The sequence below is a fragment of the Pteronotus mesoamericanus genome, unplaced genomic scaffold (assembly GCF_021234165.1).
Source record: "Pteronotus mesoamericanus isolate MK-2021 breed Mesoamerican mustached bat unplaced genomic scaffold, CSHL_Meso_final scaffold_651, whole genome shotgun sequence".
NCBI classification, from domain to species: Eukaryota; Metazoa; Chordata; class Mammalia; order Chiroptera; family Mormoopidae; genus Pteronotus; species Pteronotus mesoamericanus.
The window spans coordinates 35029305-35046316 of NW_026555325.1; the positions used below are offsets into that span (position 1 = coordinate 35029305).

General features: G+C 38.7%; 1 protein-coding gene across 1 annotated transcript in view; it reads right to left on the reverse strand.

Moving 5' to 3' along the window:
* CHN1 (chimerin 1) overlaps positions 1-17012 on the reverse strand; it is a 163717-nt gene that overhangs the window by 20881 nt on the left and 125824 nt on the right. The window contains exon 8 of the mRNA XM_054562313.1: positions 1934-2018. Coding sequence (XP_054418288.1) covers positions 1934-2018 — 85 coding nt within the window. The remainder of the gene's footprint in view (positions 1-1933; positions 2019-17012) is intronic.

Sequence of the window (17012 nt, forward strand, 5' to 3'; positions counted from 1 at the left end):
CTCTCTAAATTCTTAATTCTTTGCATTCTGTTTTAGAGAAAGTGGATGGCTCAAGGGTCAGGATGAGCCACTTCATATCTAAGAATCCCACTGTCAAACCAAATGTAGTTAGTTGTCATAGAAAACAGAACAATTTCAAATGTCAGGTTTCCACATTAAAAATAACGAGCTGACTTGTTCTTATATTACCCATTAATATGGTTCAAATCACACAGAATAATGCTTTTAAGGACAAGACAGAAGACTCAGAATTCTTATACAATGGCCTTCTCTCTTTCAAAAGTAAATGATGCACACTCTGGTAAAAGAAAAGCTTTTAAGTTAGTGACAGTCATAAAGTGTTGCAGAGCCTCAGCTGGTCACGGCTATGCCAATAACGGCAACCCAGGCTTACTGCACTGAGACTTTCGCTCCTTGAGCAGGTGGAAAGATTATTCCACTTGCTTTTGAAAAACTACGACAGTGCAGATGGTCTTAACACCACCCCTTTATCAACATTTTATGATCCACTGTGTTCCCCTCCAGTTCAAAAGTTCAACCACAACCTTCCCAAGGACAGTTCCTCATACTGACTTTGGGTGACCACCAGCCAGAACCATGATATGGTTTTCATTAACTCTCCGGGCAGAGACACGCACAAAAAGGGGGGGGGGCATCCTTCTAGGATAACGGAGGAGTTAGACTGGATCTGAGCTGAGGCTCTCCTCCAAGGACACCCCCACAGAGGTCAGAGTCGACTCGTGGGAGTTCTTATCCTCCCTGTGGCAGGTCCTTGAGTGGACTTGGCCAGGGATGTGTGCCTGGAACTTTATCATGCCTTGGTGAAACTAAGGGATTAAGAATGGGAAAAAGAGTGATTTGAAACATCCATTTGCAGAGCATATTGCACCTTGTTGTTCAACGAAAATGCAATTTAGAAATAAGAAAAAGCAGAACCCAGAGGTTTCTTCACATAATGGACAGCAAAAAGATTCCATTAAAAAATTATGTCTCAAAAGAAATATGGATTTTTACAGTAATTTGACAGAATTACCACAGTTACCATTTTAAAATACTTTACTCTTAGCATACATTTTTAGTGTTAAGCTTCATGCTAAACAATGTGTAAGAAGGTATTTTTCAGTTTTACAATATAAATAGCAAAAAGAAACTTCTATGATCCAACACTACGCATTTAAAATTTAAGTGGTTATCTTTAAGGTCATGCCAGAATTCAGAGTAGTGTAAATATATGGCCAATACTCTGTATAGTTGTTATATATAAATGAATTTCACATGTGTGAATAACCGCTTATTTTGTAAAGCATTTCAATAAATACCTCAGTTGGTTGTTTCTTTATGTGTAAATCTTAAAAGTTCTTAATTTAAATCTAAAAACACTAAGGTCATACTTTATAAAAAAGATTCAGCATATTCAAAATTTCAAAATGTCACAAAATACTGGTGACTAAGTGGTTTTTCAGAATTTGGTAACTCTCTGAAGATAAATTCACAGATTTTTAAAGCTTCAATTTGATTTCACAAAAATTTAGCAAGGACAACCCAGCTTAACAAGTTATCTTTAAAATTCAGTTTCCAGGGTAACAATCATAGGTCCCTGTATACTGCTTTAAAAAAAAAGTTTTATAAATTTAGTTCCTGCAACATCAAAAGCAACGGTTAAATATAACTGCCTTACTTTTATCTTCTTTTAACAGACTTTTTGAACAAGCTGACTTCTCTCTTTTTAATGGACTAATACCAGATCCCTTGCCTGCTGTTCATTAAGTACAAGCTTAAGGGCAGATAAAATATCAATTTCCAAAGTGGCTGCCTGAAAATCCAGACTACTGCATGTGTATTATGAGCAAACCGGGATCCAGCCCATTGTGCATAACAGCAAATCTTTTAACTTCATAGCGTACTCAGTGAGGTGAAAGGGAAGAGCTCTTACCTGCACATTTCACTCCCTGAGCAATGAGCCCCCACATGAAGTTGGCACAGTATTCACACCAGTGTGGCCCTCGGAATGTATGGACCTGAAAAAGAGGAGTGACAAAGTGGCCAGATGGAAACACACAGGTGAGAGATTGTTCCCTGTCACAGTGCTAATACACATACAAGCCACAGTTAGTACTGAGGAGGCGTGACACGATTACATTTGGCAAAACCCTAGCTGAGAGAAACTGACAAGCAGTTAAAATTTCTTTCAGAGGTTGATTCCCTCTTCATTTTTAGAAATGGTGGTAAACCAAATTTACTGCAATTTACTTTTGAAACTAATTTCTACATGGGAGTTTTCCAACCGTTCCCTTCGGCAGTAAGCAGCCCCATCTACGTGTTATACAAACACTGGCATTTCCTGAGCACTATGACGTGAGGAAGGGTGAGGGGCCCTGCCGAGTGTGTCTGCCTCCTATGAAGGATTTTGCCGGATATCCACCTTCTGTCCTCTGTGACCACAGTTAGGGACACAGCTAGTGAAGGTGATACTTGTCACAATGGAATCATCAAAAAAGGCCAATTTCTGTTCAAAACTACTTGATACTTATGTTAGCAATGAGAATGAATATATTTTATAAACTACTGTTAGTCAGGAATGCTGTTTTAGTGTAGGAATTATTCAGTAATCATTCCTGCTCATAAAGATCACACGGCATTTGATCCCTTGATCCCTAAGAAAGGGATCCAAAGAAGAAAGGATTCCAGTGCCAAGACACCTCCAGGCTTCTATGCATGGGAAAGAGAAGGCATTCCACCTTGACTCAGGTGGAAAAATACTGGTCACAGAGGAAAGCAAAAAGAATACCAGTAACACTGTAAGATTTCTGAGCAAATACTGGCTGAAAATGCACGTAAGAAATAAGTTAAAAGTGAGAGGGAACAAGGAAGCCACTGAGCTGTGTCAAGTTATATTTACTTGTAATAATTTCTTATTTACATTATTTCCTCCTGCAGAAAACAATAATACAAGAGAATGGATATCAGGGTGTGACAATTTGATTCTAACAAATATCTGCCAAAACAGCTACTGCAAATGATGAAATTCATAGCTAAGATTGTCATTTTTACTATTGTTCTATTTATGTATCAAATAGGTCTTAGAAATCAAAGAAATGATTTTTAAGAGGTAGAAATATAGTTTTATATATAGTTATATATATATAAAAACACTCATTTCTTCAAACTTACGATGTTATTGAACATGAGACTCTCACTAACCATTAGGACACATGTAGAATGGGGCACAAGAAGTTTACAGTTATTTATATGAAAAATAATACAATAATTAATAATATAAGAATTAAATGTGTTTCATGTAATCATAAATGTACACCTCCATTTACCCTACCCTGTATACTCCATTTAGAAAAATCATGTCAGTTAAATTATGACAAGCCACTGATTATAAGATAAACACCAATTTGAGAGACATTAAAATGAGAAAAGAGTACATATTAGAATCAATGAAATAACGGCGTATCAGAATTCAATATATACTACTGGCAAAAATATCCATACAATGCTGCAGTGGATAACCTGGGGTTCATTTCAAGTAGGTATGTGCTTGTAACTCTTGTTATTGCCAAGTGAGCTGGAGTACTAAATGCTGCGTTGATTTTGAAAAGGCCAAAATTCTTTTCATGTCTTTTATGGAAAAGCATCAGGAATGCAGATACAGTTGCTTCTGGATTGTTAACGATGTTCAGAGTCTGTAAGTTGAAAGAATTTCCTGAAGTTCCTGAAGCAGAGCCCAAGATCAACAATCAGATAGCCTGTGATATCTTTGTGTTGGTCTGTGGTCCTCTGAGTGAATAAAACCGAATAAAATATGCTTTACTCCGAGAAGAATGCGTGAAATAGATAGCACTGACTCATAAAAAGGTTACAGAATCATACATAAATAGCTATAGAACTGTGAAGTTATTTTTAGGGAAAGTCGCTGGGATACAAAGTGGCTTCTAGGCTGCCCAATCTCAGGAGAGTCCAGCCTCACTTAACTTGGTAAGGTTGATACAAAGGCACTAGGAGTGAGGAGGAAGTCCTTGTTCTGTACCTGCCAGTTATGTCATGATAAAGGGTCTTAAAGTTATATTGGGAGCACAAAAGCAGAGTAGACCGTGGGAAATTACTTTAGAAAGGGCTCTTGCAAACAGCACTGAGTATTGAGATGTTATGATATATTACAGAACCAATTCTCTTCCTCACCTTCACAAAGGAAGTAGTGAGTGTGGCATTTTGAAAATCTTGGGACATAGCTTCATATTACGCATGCTGAAGAAAGGGTTTAATTGTCTAAGCAGGCCCAATGTTTTCTAATGAAAGGATCATACAATTAGCTCAGAAAGCGATCTTTAGGAAATTATTTACGTTTTCCCTTCTTGGACAGCTTTTTATAAAGGATTTGGGGCTGCTAATTTGTTGTTATTTTTAATTTTTTTTTTTAAACCACTCGGAAAGTTGCTTATATAGCTTTCCAAGAAACAGTTCCAGAAATTGGCCCTGAAGTTCCAGAAGCTTACAAAACTTCTGTTTGTATAATAGGATTTCCCTGAATTCCCTTTTGAATTTTTCTATCTAAAATTCATATTTCTTAAATTTTGTTTTGTGACCTCTGTGGCTCGGTGACACTGGGTGGCATCTGTACAAATTGAATGTTGCAGCCTTTCCTCTTTTTTATTGCCCCCGAGGTCATTAAAACAGAGACTTCATTCTTTAATCATTTTTATTATTCATAAACATTTGGTAAGTGATGACATATTCAAAAATAAAAAGGATATTGGCTCAAAGAATGCACTGCAGGTTTCTGCCATGAAATCCACTGTGAAATGCTCTACTGAAATTGTCTCCCAAGTGTGAGGAAAGCTGGGGGAGGGGCACGCTCAGGCTTAAGATGCCACGCAAGTGTTGAGTGTTCAGGGGGAGCAGAGTCAGCCAGGTGAGCTGTGTCTGTTGGAGGGCATGTTAGGAAAGGCTGTTAGAAGGAAATCAAAAGCACACAGCATGAGTGAAACAACGTGATCTTTAGAGAATTCTGAGGAAGGGTCGGGGTGGCAATGACTGGCAAGGCAGGAGAGGAGAGGCACACAGGGCCTTCTCCATGCCTGCAATTCATACCTTCCCTAATGAGCAATGCAAGGCCGCTGAAGATTCTGAAGGAAAGCAACAGTCCAGGGAGGGGGAAAGGCTGGAAGAAGACAGACTGGGTAGGGTGCCATGGCAGTGGTCTGGGTAACAGAGGAGGCAGGTCTGAACTCGCTCAGTGGTGATCAAGAGAAAGGGGTGAAGAGTTATTTAGGAGGCAGAATAAACAGCGCCTGGAGACGGGAAGCGCCGGGCTAACTGCTGGGGTTCCGGGCTTGGTGGCGGGGGGAGGATGGCAGTGACAGAAGGAGCTAAAGTAGAGGAACAGGTTCGGAAGGGGGCTGGGAGGGGAACGTGGGAAGGGAAGGGGAGGGAAGGCTGATTGAAGATTTCTGCGCAAGAGGAAACTCATGAAATAAGGTTCCTGAAGGCGTCAAATGAAGATGGGATCCCCAGCAGAGGGATTAGCTTTGAGTAAGAGGAAAGTGACTTTCCCCGGCTCTGGGTTAGAAACAGAGGAAGAGGGGACAGGGTGGCTGTGCAGGGCTGCTGGGGGCGCGGGGGCCAGAAAGCTAAGGGAGTTCAGCCTGTAGTATCTGCGCGTTAGGACATCAGTTCAGTTACTCCGCAAATGAGGAGTTTGGGGAAAATGGGGAATAGGAACTGGAACAGGCCAGAAATTCCGAGGAAGGCTGCTGGACTTGAAAGCAAGTTAAAATCCATGAATGACACAAAGCTACACTAGACCAGTGTCAAGTGCATTAAAGAAAAAGTGACAAATCTTTTCTTTTTAAAAAGGTGACTGTACTAACTTTGAGCTTTAAATGTTTAATTTGCATGCGGTTTTACATAATCGGTGATGTTTATATCACATTTTACCAATGCAGAAAAAGATATCTTAAAAAATCAATCGGGCACATTCTACAACTTAGACTAGTTCTCCGCTTGTCCTGCTCTCTCTAGCACAAGGGAGAGAGGATGCTGTCCCTGCAGACCAGGCCCTACTGACACCTGCCGACATGGCTGTATTTTGACTACCTGTCGTAAAATGACTAAATCAGAATGTAACGGGCATTCAAATACAATAATGAAAAGATCACAAGTTGCACCCTGGGGATTCGTTCTGCTTAGCAGGGTGCCAAGAACCAGGCTGGCATCTGGGAGAAAGGAGGTCGGAGCGGCTCTCAAGGGGCCGAGGGGCCCAGGCCAGGGCCTTAGACTATTAGAAAGAGACCTTTTTCCTGGAATGCCACATAATGTGACAGATAGTTCTCAGTGATCTGCAGTTGGTCAGCGTTCAGAATTAAAATTACTGATGTTTCTACAAGAGACACAACCAACAGACTCTCATTTGGTGACATTTCCCTTGTGTCATTTTTAATAGGATTTTTAAACTCTAAATGGCTCCAGACTTGTGTTTTTCATACATGTGTGTCTTAGTTTTCCTGTCCCTTCTTCTTCCCCAAGGCTGTCAGCTCTTTCTTCTTCTCCCTCATTCCCTTCTCTCCTTTCCATTTACTGGTTCTTAGATGTCAGCGAGGAAATCTAATAAGAGAACTTTGCTTGCACTGGATGTTAATCAAGAAAATGTGTCATCTATCTATCTTCCCTTTGAAGGCCCCCCTTTTTTTTTTTTTTTTTTTTTAAAGAAACCAAAAACAAAACAAGCTTCTGGATTCTTACCTGTGCATCTTATAGTTGGGGCTGACAGGCAGCGGTCTTGTGATGAATGAGGTGTTAGGGGCATCTTACTTTACCCTGTGACACCGGTTAGTCTTTAGTTAATGTTTCTCACAAGCAGAAGCTACCTCTGTTTCTGCTGTTTATGGTGCAACCTTAATAAGGTGGACAACATCAAATCCTTTATAAACACTACTACTTGATCAATTTACTAGAAAAGGACTTCTTTGGGGAGGGTGTTTGATAAGCTAATCCAAAAGAGCAATGAGCTTTAGTGTATAACATTATTAGTGAGATCAGAGATGGTCCCGAGCAAAGCAACCTTAAATTGGCCTCAGACATTTACTCTAAGCCACCTCCAAAAGTTTTGGTACATCTTGGCACATGAAACTGATCGAGTACATGGTATGAATTATACCTTCACGAACGAAGGGCAGAGCAACTAGTTTTAAAGGCCTCTTCTCTTTTGCAACTGGAAAAAAAGATAACTTTATTACCATGGCATTTAAGATTGCTTTTCACCCTCAAACAACTCCTTTCATGTTAATCACGTTAAAAACAGAGATGAAAGACTAGATTCATTAATGGACTCTAATGCAGTCTGGCACAGAGAAGGCATTGGCCAGACCCAGGCTAAAAAGGGCAGACAGGGAGAGCTGGGTACCCTCCTGCGGGGCCCACGTGGCACAGCCTACGGGTTGTGTGTCTCCTGCGCACTGACCTAGGTAAAAACTGAAGCCGTTCTCAGCTGGACCTACTGTTATACTGACCCAAACCCTGGCTTCTGCTCCCATCATGTTTCCGACATTCATGTCTCCAGTTTGAATGTCATGATAGAAACAGCAGAAAAGAAATGCATGCCATGGAAAGAGAAAACAAATCCAGCCTATCTTCATTGTCCCTTCCAAGCCCTAAGACTACCTCTAGAAATAAGCATGAATACAGACAGCCAAGGGGACTGCCTGCAAAGCCTGCTGCAAATGTAAACTAGGCTGGAGGTGATCCGAACACTAGGGGAAACGAAATTTTGTTTGGGAAGATGGGAACGACATTTTTCGTTTGGGAGGCTCCAATGAGTCAGTTCACCAGCATGGTACTGGGTGATGCAGGGAGAGAACAGATGATCGAAGCCAAAATGCGGGAAGTGTAGGTAGGCAGACAGCTGGGCAGGAAAGGTGTTTTCCCCTTTTCTTCCAGTTTTATCCTTAAGGCAACCAGAATGTACTCTTCTAAGTAACCAATTTTAGTTTCACCAAGATGGCTTAATTTTGATCCAAAGGATTTGAAATTTAAAATTCTGGTCCTAATTTTGCAACTTCAGTTAAAGTATCTTGATTAAATTATTGAGCCATGAGAAGAGAATGCATAACATTGGCCATAATCATTAGCAACAAACGTACAAAGCTGTATAGGGATTCCCGAAACAATAGGTGGGGAGGCGGTACTTAAAATAGGAGTGTCTTTAGTATCAAGGTCATACCTTCTTGTTATTTAGTTAAATCTAAGCAGAACTATTAGTGGCCTTATCTTGAGAGAAAATCTATACCGATTGGTGCAGCTTGGGTCTGGTTAAATCACCAGCACGGACACCATGCAGGCTACACGGACTCCTCCTGTCCTGATGGAATGCGGGGAAGGCAGAGGGAACGCACCAAGAACAGTGCTCGCTGAAACAAGGCTGTATTTTAAGCAGTGCTTGGAGCGGCGGAAAGTCATGGGTTAGGAGGGGGCACACCCCCTGGCCAACAGCATGCAGACAGGGGGTGGCTCTGGGCCTGGAGGCACCGGACAGCGGCGAGGGGCCCAAGTGGTAAGAACATCTATACAGTCAGACGCTGCCACAGCCAACTGTGCAGGGGGAGCTCACAGGGGCTCTGAGAGGCACGACTTAGCCACACAAGCGGTTCACACAGTCAGAGGCGCCATTTCGAAAAGGATGACAAATGACAGAAAATCAGTGATGTAATGCTTCAAAACTGAGAAAATTGTTTAAAATTGAGGGAGATACCATAAAAGCCTGCTACACATACACTGGTCATATCACAAATAAATGATATCCCCTTAAATAAGAGAAATAACTACAGGAAAACACTGGCAGAATATGGGCAGACTATAAAAAAGACTACTACTAGTACTTTACTAGTAGGGCAACTACTAGGGCACCATAATAACTTAGTTCTGCTTGCACATGAATAACATCATAAGAAGGTTTTTTGATTGGTGTATAAAACAGTACCTTAAGTAAACATATACAGAAAAATAATAATTAATTCCACTCATACAACCCCATTCACTGTAATTCTAGACTGAAATTCCCTTATGGTCTCCTTGAGGATCTACCTATCTCCCCTTCCCTGCCTACCCCAACTCATCTAATCAACCCTATCCCTGAGAGAGAGAAACATCTCTACCATTCCAGCTGAGCTCCTGCGGTGCAGACAAGTGGACATCCGGTCTCTGGTGCCCGTGTCCTGCTGTGAACGGTGAGGGGCCCCTGACACAGAGCCATTGGTCTCAACCCAGGACTCGGGCAGTGGAAGCAGGAAAGTTCTCAAGGCCTTCCTTTTATTTATTTATTTTGATCACATCACAAGGTACAAATGTATAATATATACTGTGACAATAAATAGAACCAGTCATTCAAAAAATATTTTCCATTTCAAAATATGGATGTTTACACTATTAGGAGACTCCTAATTTTAATGTTTAGACTTTTTATAAGCTTCAGAAACAAATTTATTTTTTTAAAGGAGCTCCAGTGAGAACTTTGCTTCTAAACTGAATCGTGGTTAAAGTTTTAAAATGCCAACTGCCATAACCTAAACACTTGTACTTTGAAAGTTTAGTTTCATTATTTGGATGAATAAGTTTGCATTCAAATGTAAGTAGTGAAATAGCAGTACAGGAAATCAATACTTCAAAATGTCAACCTCCTGAAGTCATAGTATAAAGGTATAATATGAAAATAAATAAAACTTCTTGGTTATGCAATAAAAACTAGTGTACAACCCACAGCTCAGCAACAGTCCTGCCTACGTTATAGGTACTGAAGCCGAACACAGAGACAAAAGAGCCTCAGGCCAGTCCAAAGGCTCTTATGATCCAAGACTGTACTAATATTAACATTTCTATACAACCAGGTTTCAATTTCTCTTTGACTTGGTTTTAAATTTGTTATCTAAAGAAGTTTACTGTTAACATGTATGTTATGAATTAAAGTATTCCTGTAATATATTAGGAAAAAGGTTTGACTAAAGTGCTCAAGAAATTATTAAACTACATAGCTAAAACCCCTTCTAAAGTTCTAGGAAAAGAAATCCAGACTTTTTCCTATTGTTTCTCTTCTCTTTCATTGATCTCTGCTTTTCCCTATAATATTTCCTTCCTTCTGTTACTTAGCTTAATTGGTTCTTATTCTAGATTCTTAAGGTAGAGCTTAGCTCTTTGATTTAAGACCCTTTTTTCTTTCCTAAAATAAGCATTTAATGGTAAAGATTTCACTACACACATTACTTTAGCCACATTCCAGGAATCTTGATATGATGTATTTTTCTTTCTGTAATGTCCCTTGTGTTTTCTTTAATCTGTTAAGTTTTGCAGCAATAAACTGTTTAATTTCTAAATATGTAGGAAAATTTTCAGATGATATTGATTTTGAAATTAATTTTGTTGTGGTGAGAGAAAATGCTCTGTATGATTTCAATCCATTTACATTTATTGATACTTGCTTTATGGCCCAGAATGTTTTCTGTCTTGGTGACTTTTCCATGTTCACTTGCATAGTATTATGTATATTCTGCTGATGCTGAGTGGAATATTACAGAAATATCAGTTGTGTCAAATTGGTAGAGACTGTTGTTCAAGGCTTCTATATCCCTACTAATTTTCTATTCTGTTTGTCCATTTGTTCTACCACTGAGAGAGAAGTAGGAAATCTCCACCTATAATTGTGGATTATCTATTTCACTTTTCTACTCAGTTGTTGCTTTATGTACTTTAAACCTCTATTATTATGTGCATGTAAATTTTACATTGTTATTATATCTGACAAATTTTAATCCCAATAATATTTCTTGTCTGAAAACTGTGTTTACTATAAATATAGCCACTCTAATTTTCTTTGAATTATTGTCTGTAGGGTACATCTTATTCTTTTCTGCCTCTTTGTTTTATTTTAAAGCAAGTTGCTTCTGGATAGGTGCAGTTGGATATTGCCTTTTTATTCCAGATACATATTTTTTTTTATTGTTGTTCAGGTACAGTTGTCTCCATTTTCCTGCCACCACTTTTCCCCACCCCACCCACCCTCACGTCCCACCCTCAATCCTACCCACCTTTGGCTTTGTCCCTGGGTCCTTCATACGTGTTCCTTGATGACCCTTCCCAATCTGACAACCTCTGCCTTTAATGGAGTATTTGGACCATTTCCATATAATGTGACTATCGATATGACTGGGCTTAAACCTGCCATCTTATTTTTGTTTCTTATATAGTGTTCCATTTTTCTTTGTTTCTTTTTTCTTTCCTGCACACTTATGAATGCCATATATTTTATGAATCCATCTTGTTCCCACTATTAACATAACTATTTTATTTTTTTGAGTTTGCCCTAAGAGCTACAATACATATTTTAACTTACCAGTCTACCTTCAAACAATATTGCATAACTGAAGGTACCGGTATATAGAATCTGAAGAGAGTGGACTACCACACTCCCAGCCCCATGTTTTGTGCTATTGTTGTCATATATTTTATCTGTATAAACTACATAATATATTACTATTTTTGCTTTAAACGATCAATTATCTTTTAATGGCACTAAAATGAAGAAAAAACATTTTTTACACTTACCCACATGTTCAACATTTCTGGTATTTTTTTATTCTTTTGTATAGATCTAAATTTCCATCTGATATTATTTTCTTTCTGTGTCTGAAGAACCTCCTTTAATATTTTAGTACTATAGGTCTCCTGGTGATAAATTCACTCAGCTTTTCTTTGTTTAAAAAACAAATATTTTTATTTTGTCTTCATATTTAAAATGTTTTTTGTGGGATACAGAATTCTAGGTTGGTAGTTTTTTGGTATTGAGTACTTGAAAGATGTCACGCCATTGTTCTGCAGTTTCTGATGAAGAATTCTGCTGTCATTCTTTATTCATCTGTATGTAATGTGTATCCTCCTCTCCCATACTTCCTTTAAAAACTTTGTAAGATATGTAGGGGTACCAGTGACAAAGGAAAATAATTTATGTTTCTTTGGCTGATACATTTTTCCTTCACTTAAATAATCATTAAAGATGTTAATAAAGAAAACAGTAGTATAAAAGTAATTTCTCTTCTTTAAATAAATGTACATTTTATCCTTGAGTGTGAGTGTGCACATATAAGATCCTATAAAACCATAAAGCTATGAACACATTAGGAAGCTAAAATACGAAAATAAAATCCAAGAGAAGCTGGGCAGATGCTTAATTTCTAGATCCTAGAGATGTTCTCTATGTATTTTGTTCTCATGTGTGAGGGATGAACAACGCACTTTTCAGGCTGAGGCAAAGTATTGCTTTAGAAAGAAAATTGTTTTTTCCCATAACCTGGATTCTTTCTCTCTCTTTGTGGCTGTTCTTACAATTTTAATTTTCTCTTTAGCACTGGTTTTTTGTTTTTTTTTTAACAATTTGATTATGATGTGCCATGGTGTTGTTTTCTTCTCATTTTTTCTATTTGGAGTTCACTGGACTTCTTGGATCTGTGGATTTTCAGCAAATTTACAAAACTTTTGTCATTATATAATCATGAGCTGCATAACGACATTTTGATCGACAACAAACCACGTATATGATGGCAGTCCGTAAGGTTATAATGGATTATAAGCAAAAAGTTTGTTTGTGATATTGAAAATAAAGGCTGGGCCCAAAGGCAATGCTGAATTTATCGTAAGCCTGGGGCAGTTTAAATAGACAAGGAGGCTCAGCATTGCCGCCCACCTGGCCTTGCACCCACCTGTGTGCATGCGCACAGGCTCGCACACCCGTGCTCACCAACTCACTTTCCTTCCCTCCGTTTCTATTTCTCTTTCTTTCTTCCCAACCTTCTTCCTTTTATTACTTACTGTTTTAAGTTTTATCTCTCTGGGTCTCCTTTGAACTCCGCTCTCCCTTCCTCCCTTCCTCTTTCCCTTCTCCTGACATCTACTCTCTCCAAAGGAGTTCCCTCCATGGCCCTCATGCTGACTCCCCAATGGGTGCACCTGCGCACAAACACTCGTCTATACTGTTTTTTTACTGTACCTTTTGTTTTTTGGTGTGCATTTAGAAACATAAAAGTTATTATTCTGTTACAAGTGCCTACGGTAGCCAGTACAGTAACATGATCTACAGACTTGTAGGAACAATAGGCTATACCATAAGGTATAGGTGAGTCATAGGCTAGACCATCTGGGTTTGTGTAAGCGCACTCTGACATTTGCACAGAAATGAAATCGCCTAATAACACAATTCTCAGAATGTATCCCCATCATTAAGCTATGCATGACTGTACCTTCAAATAACTGTTCTGTCCCCTGGACCCCCCATCACGGCTTCTTCAGACTCCAATTACATTTAAATTCAATTGCTTGATATTGTCCCACTGATCTCTGGAGCTGTGTTCATTTTTTTATTTTTAATTCTTTCTGTCTTTCATTTTATATCATTTCAATTGCTATGTCTGCTGGATCACTAATCTCTTCTTCTGTGGTGCCTAACGTACTGTTAATACAATCCAGTGCATTTTTCATTTTAGATATATTTTTCATCTCGAGAGATTTCATTTGGATTACTTTAAGTAACTTCTATTTCTTTCCTTACCCAGCCAGCCTTTAGTCTACTGCTAATTTAGCCATGCTCCTAAGATGCCCCTCTAAGGATTTTTAAACAATGTCTCATGTATCATGTCTTTCCACTCCTGGTGGGCAAAACTATTTTCTAGCCCTCAGTGAATTTCAGTAATTGTTCAGCCTATTGCTTTCTGATGGTTTTCCAATAGTTTTCTCTCATGCACGTCTAGATAAGCACTCAAAGACTGAAAAAGACTCCTATACAGATCTCCAGAGCTTTTTCTGTGTCTATTTCTGTCCCTTGGGTACTCTGTCCCACAAATTTTAGCTACCTTGCCTCACCAAACACTAATCTCTGTGTCCCAAAGTTGGCTGGACTACTGGGCTTTCTCTAGATTCCGCCCTCTACTTTGCTGAGGCCTGGAAACTCCCTTCAGGCAGTAAGCAAGAGCAATCTTAAGTCTCACCTTGTCGGTGTTCCTTCTTGCAGGTATCACAGTACTGTGCTACCTGCTGTCCAATGTTTGACTATTGTTTTATATATTTTTCTGGTTTTCTAGTTGTTTTAGATGGGAAGGTATATCTACTTCGTCCATTGTCACAAAAAGTTAAAGTTTGGATTATATTCTTGTTTCTAAAACTAATCTTTTATGTGAGCTTGAATCTTTGACTTCTCTGGGCTTCAGTTTCTACATGTGTAAAAGAATATTAACTTAATCAGAAATTCTCAATGTCCCTTATATAGGCTGAACTGCTTTAGAATTCTTTTGTCACTATGCTCTACAAGCACATCTCTCCCAGCAAAGTGTTACATTAACATTGTTGTGCTCCATAGGTTGTATAGCAGGACCTTGTAATTGGTGATTTCATTTGTCATTTAATGTAGTGGTCATTTCTTATTTTTTAGCTACATGGAATAAATGTCTTGTTTTTGGATAACAGTCCCCTATCTATGTGAACAGTATGGAACTGACCCCATCCCCAGCTCCAGGGGACAGTATGTGACCTAGACCTAAGCCAATAAACACATCCTGTTCTCCTCAAACCAGAGCTTCTGGTTTGGCGAAGGGCATATAAGCTAACTGGGTGACTGGCTGCAGGCCCAGACCCTTTGCTCAGTCTCTTACTGCAGCCGACTAGAATCGGAGAATGGACAGGGATGAAGCCTCTGCCAGCCACCTTGTCACCAGGAGTCGTCTAAAAATGAAAGCAGAGCTTGGAGACAGAGCTCTGGTGGCATTTTTAAGCTACTGGGTCAACTAACACCATACTTTTCCTACTATGTGAGCCAATAATTTCCCTTTTTTTGCCTTAAGAGTGTGTGAGCTGGACGTTCTGACACCCGAAATGGAAAGTCACCTGTCTGTTCCAACAAATGGTATAAATATCACTCATGGGTTCCAAATGGATTTTTAAAAAAGACACACTGAAGCAATGTGATACAATTTTGGAGTAATAAGCTATCATAGCAACCATCAAAGCAAAATCACATGATTTCTAGAGAAGGACCTACTCTTTATGAACGAGGGTATTATCCAAGCTTGTGAGGCAGAGCCGCAAGCACTGACTGGGGTGTGGCACGTGTAAGAGCTGGAACTCCAAACGAAGGGAGTTTTACAAAAGAGAAAGAGTGAACCTGACATTTTAGGCCTGACTTGGGCAAATCCAATCATGTTGACAGCCAAAACATCATCTCTAACACAACAGAGTGGAGGACATCACTTAATATGACAAAAAGGTTCTGGTTCCCATGACCTAAAAATGGATATATTATTTTCTTTTTAATTTTTACATCTGGATTACACTTTAAAAAACACACCTAAGTTTTCTTTTTGCTCCTCAGAAACTATCAAAATATAGAAAATAAGTAGTTGATAATATTCTTCAGAAGTGTCACACTGCTGGGCTATTTCTTCCTCCTCTACTAGCTTTCCTATTTTGCAATCTTAAGATAATATAAGAGGAGTAAACCTCGGGGGGAAAGAAAACTATTGGCGCTTTTGGTATTTATCAGAAATATAATTTGTGGTAGTTTCCCAGATGCTAGCATTACTGTGGTAAAATATTTAAGAAATAAAAATCAATATTTGCATGTATTCTCTTTACTTAAATATATCTTCCTTAAACCTTTATTCTACTCCCTTTGCTGTATACACGTCTCTACTCTCTGCCCTTTGGGCTCCCAGATGAAGGCAATTATATTTTTGTGCCATGTACTACTGTATACAAATAATGAATGATGACTAACGGTGCTAATAAGTGTACTGACATAACAGAACTTGACCAGACAGACAATAACTGAGGTAAGATATTATGACATGTACATCTTCTTTAGGCACATGCTTTGACAATCTTATTAAAGTCATAGGAGGCCTCATTCCTACATAAGACTCTTTGTCCTCTGAGGAAAGCTGACATAGTGGGTCACGAAGAAGATGAAGTATGACAGTATAATTTGTTAATTAAACACGGTTTTGAAAAACAGAGATATAAAATATTACATATGTACCTCTCCTATTAATTGAAAAAATAAACAGGATAAAATTATGACTTAATCCTTAGTTAAATTGGGGAGAATGGCTATGTGATACAAGTGACTATAAAAGTTGCCTTTAAAGTACCCACATATTCCAAATGTGGGAAGAAGCCAATCCTTGGGGTTTAGATTATTATGTGGACACATAAACTAAAGTATTAAGAGAGCAGGATTTTGGAAGAAGTAACTTTAAAAAATTATGTGTTCTTCCTACGGGTGTACATCCTTAACTTGTTGTTACCATGTTGGGAATCACATGCCAGGCCAGTTCTCTACTTTGGTATAAATTTTAGAATTACCAAATTTCCTAAAACACCAGGTCAATAGGATGGACATAGCTGTGGGAAAGAATGAACGCCACATTACGTGTAGTTGTCTCCCAGGGGGTCTCAAATGAAGGTATTGGTTGGGAGTAAGAAAACCAGACAGGTTCTGCTGCAAGAGAGCTCCAGGGTCTTTCTTACGGTGTTTAGGAGTGTCAGGTCTGCATCTTAATTTCAAAGGTTGGCCTCAGGTTTGGGTTTAAAAAAAATTATTTGGTTTTTAATTACATAAAAGAAATAGTACACTTACTGTGTTCCACTAACAGCCTCCTAATGAGAAAGACTAATTTGTAATTTTCTCCCCAAATTTAAACTTCTAATATTTTTTAATTCTACAAAAGAAACAGGACACCCAATAAATTCCACTAATAGCCTCCAAGTAAGAAAGACAAACTTCCAAATATCTCCCCAAATTTTAAAGCAACAACAGCAAAAAAAGACATGTAGACTCCATGTAATGATATATCTTCTGCATAGCAAAGGAAACAATCAGCAGAATTAAAAGGCAACCCATTGCTGGATCACAAGGTAGTCTTATTTTTAATTTCTTTGAGGAACCTCCATACTGTTTTTCTTAATTGCTATACCAATTT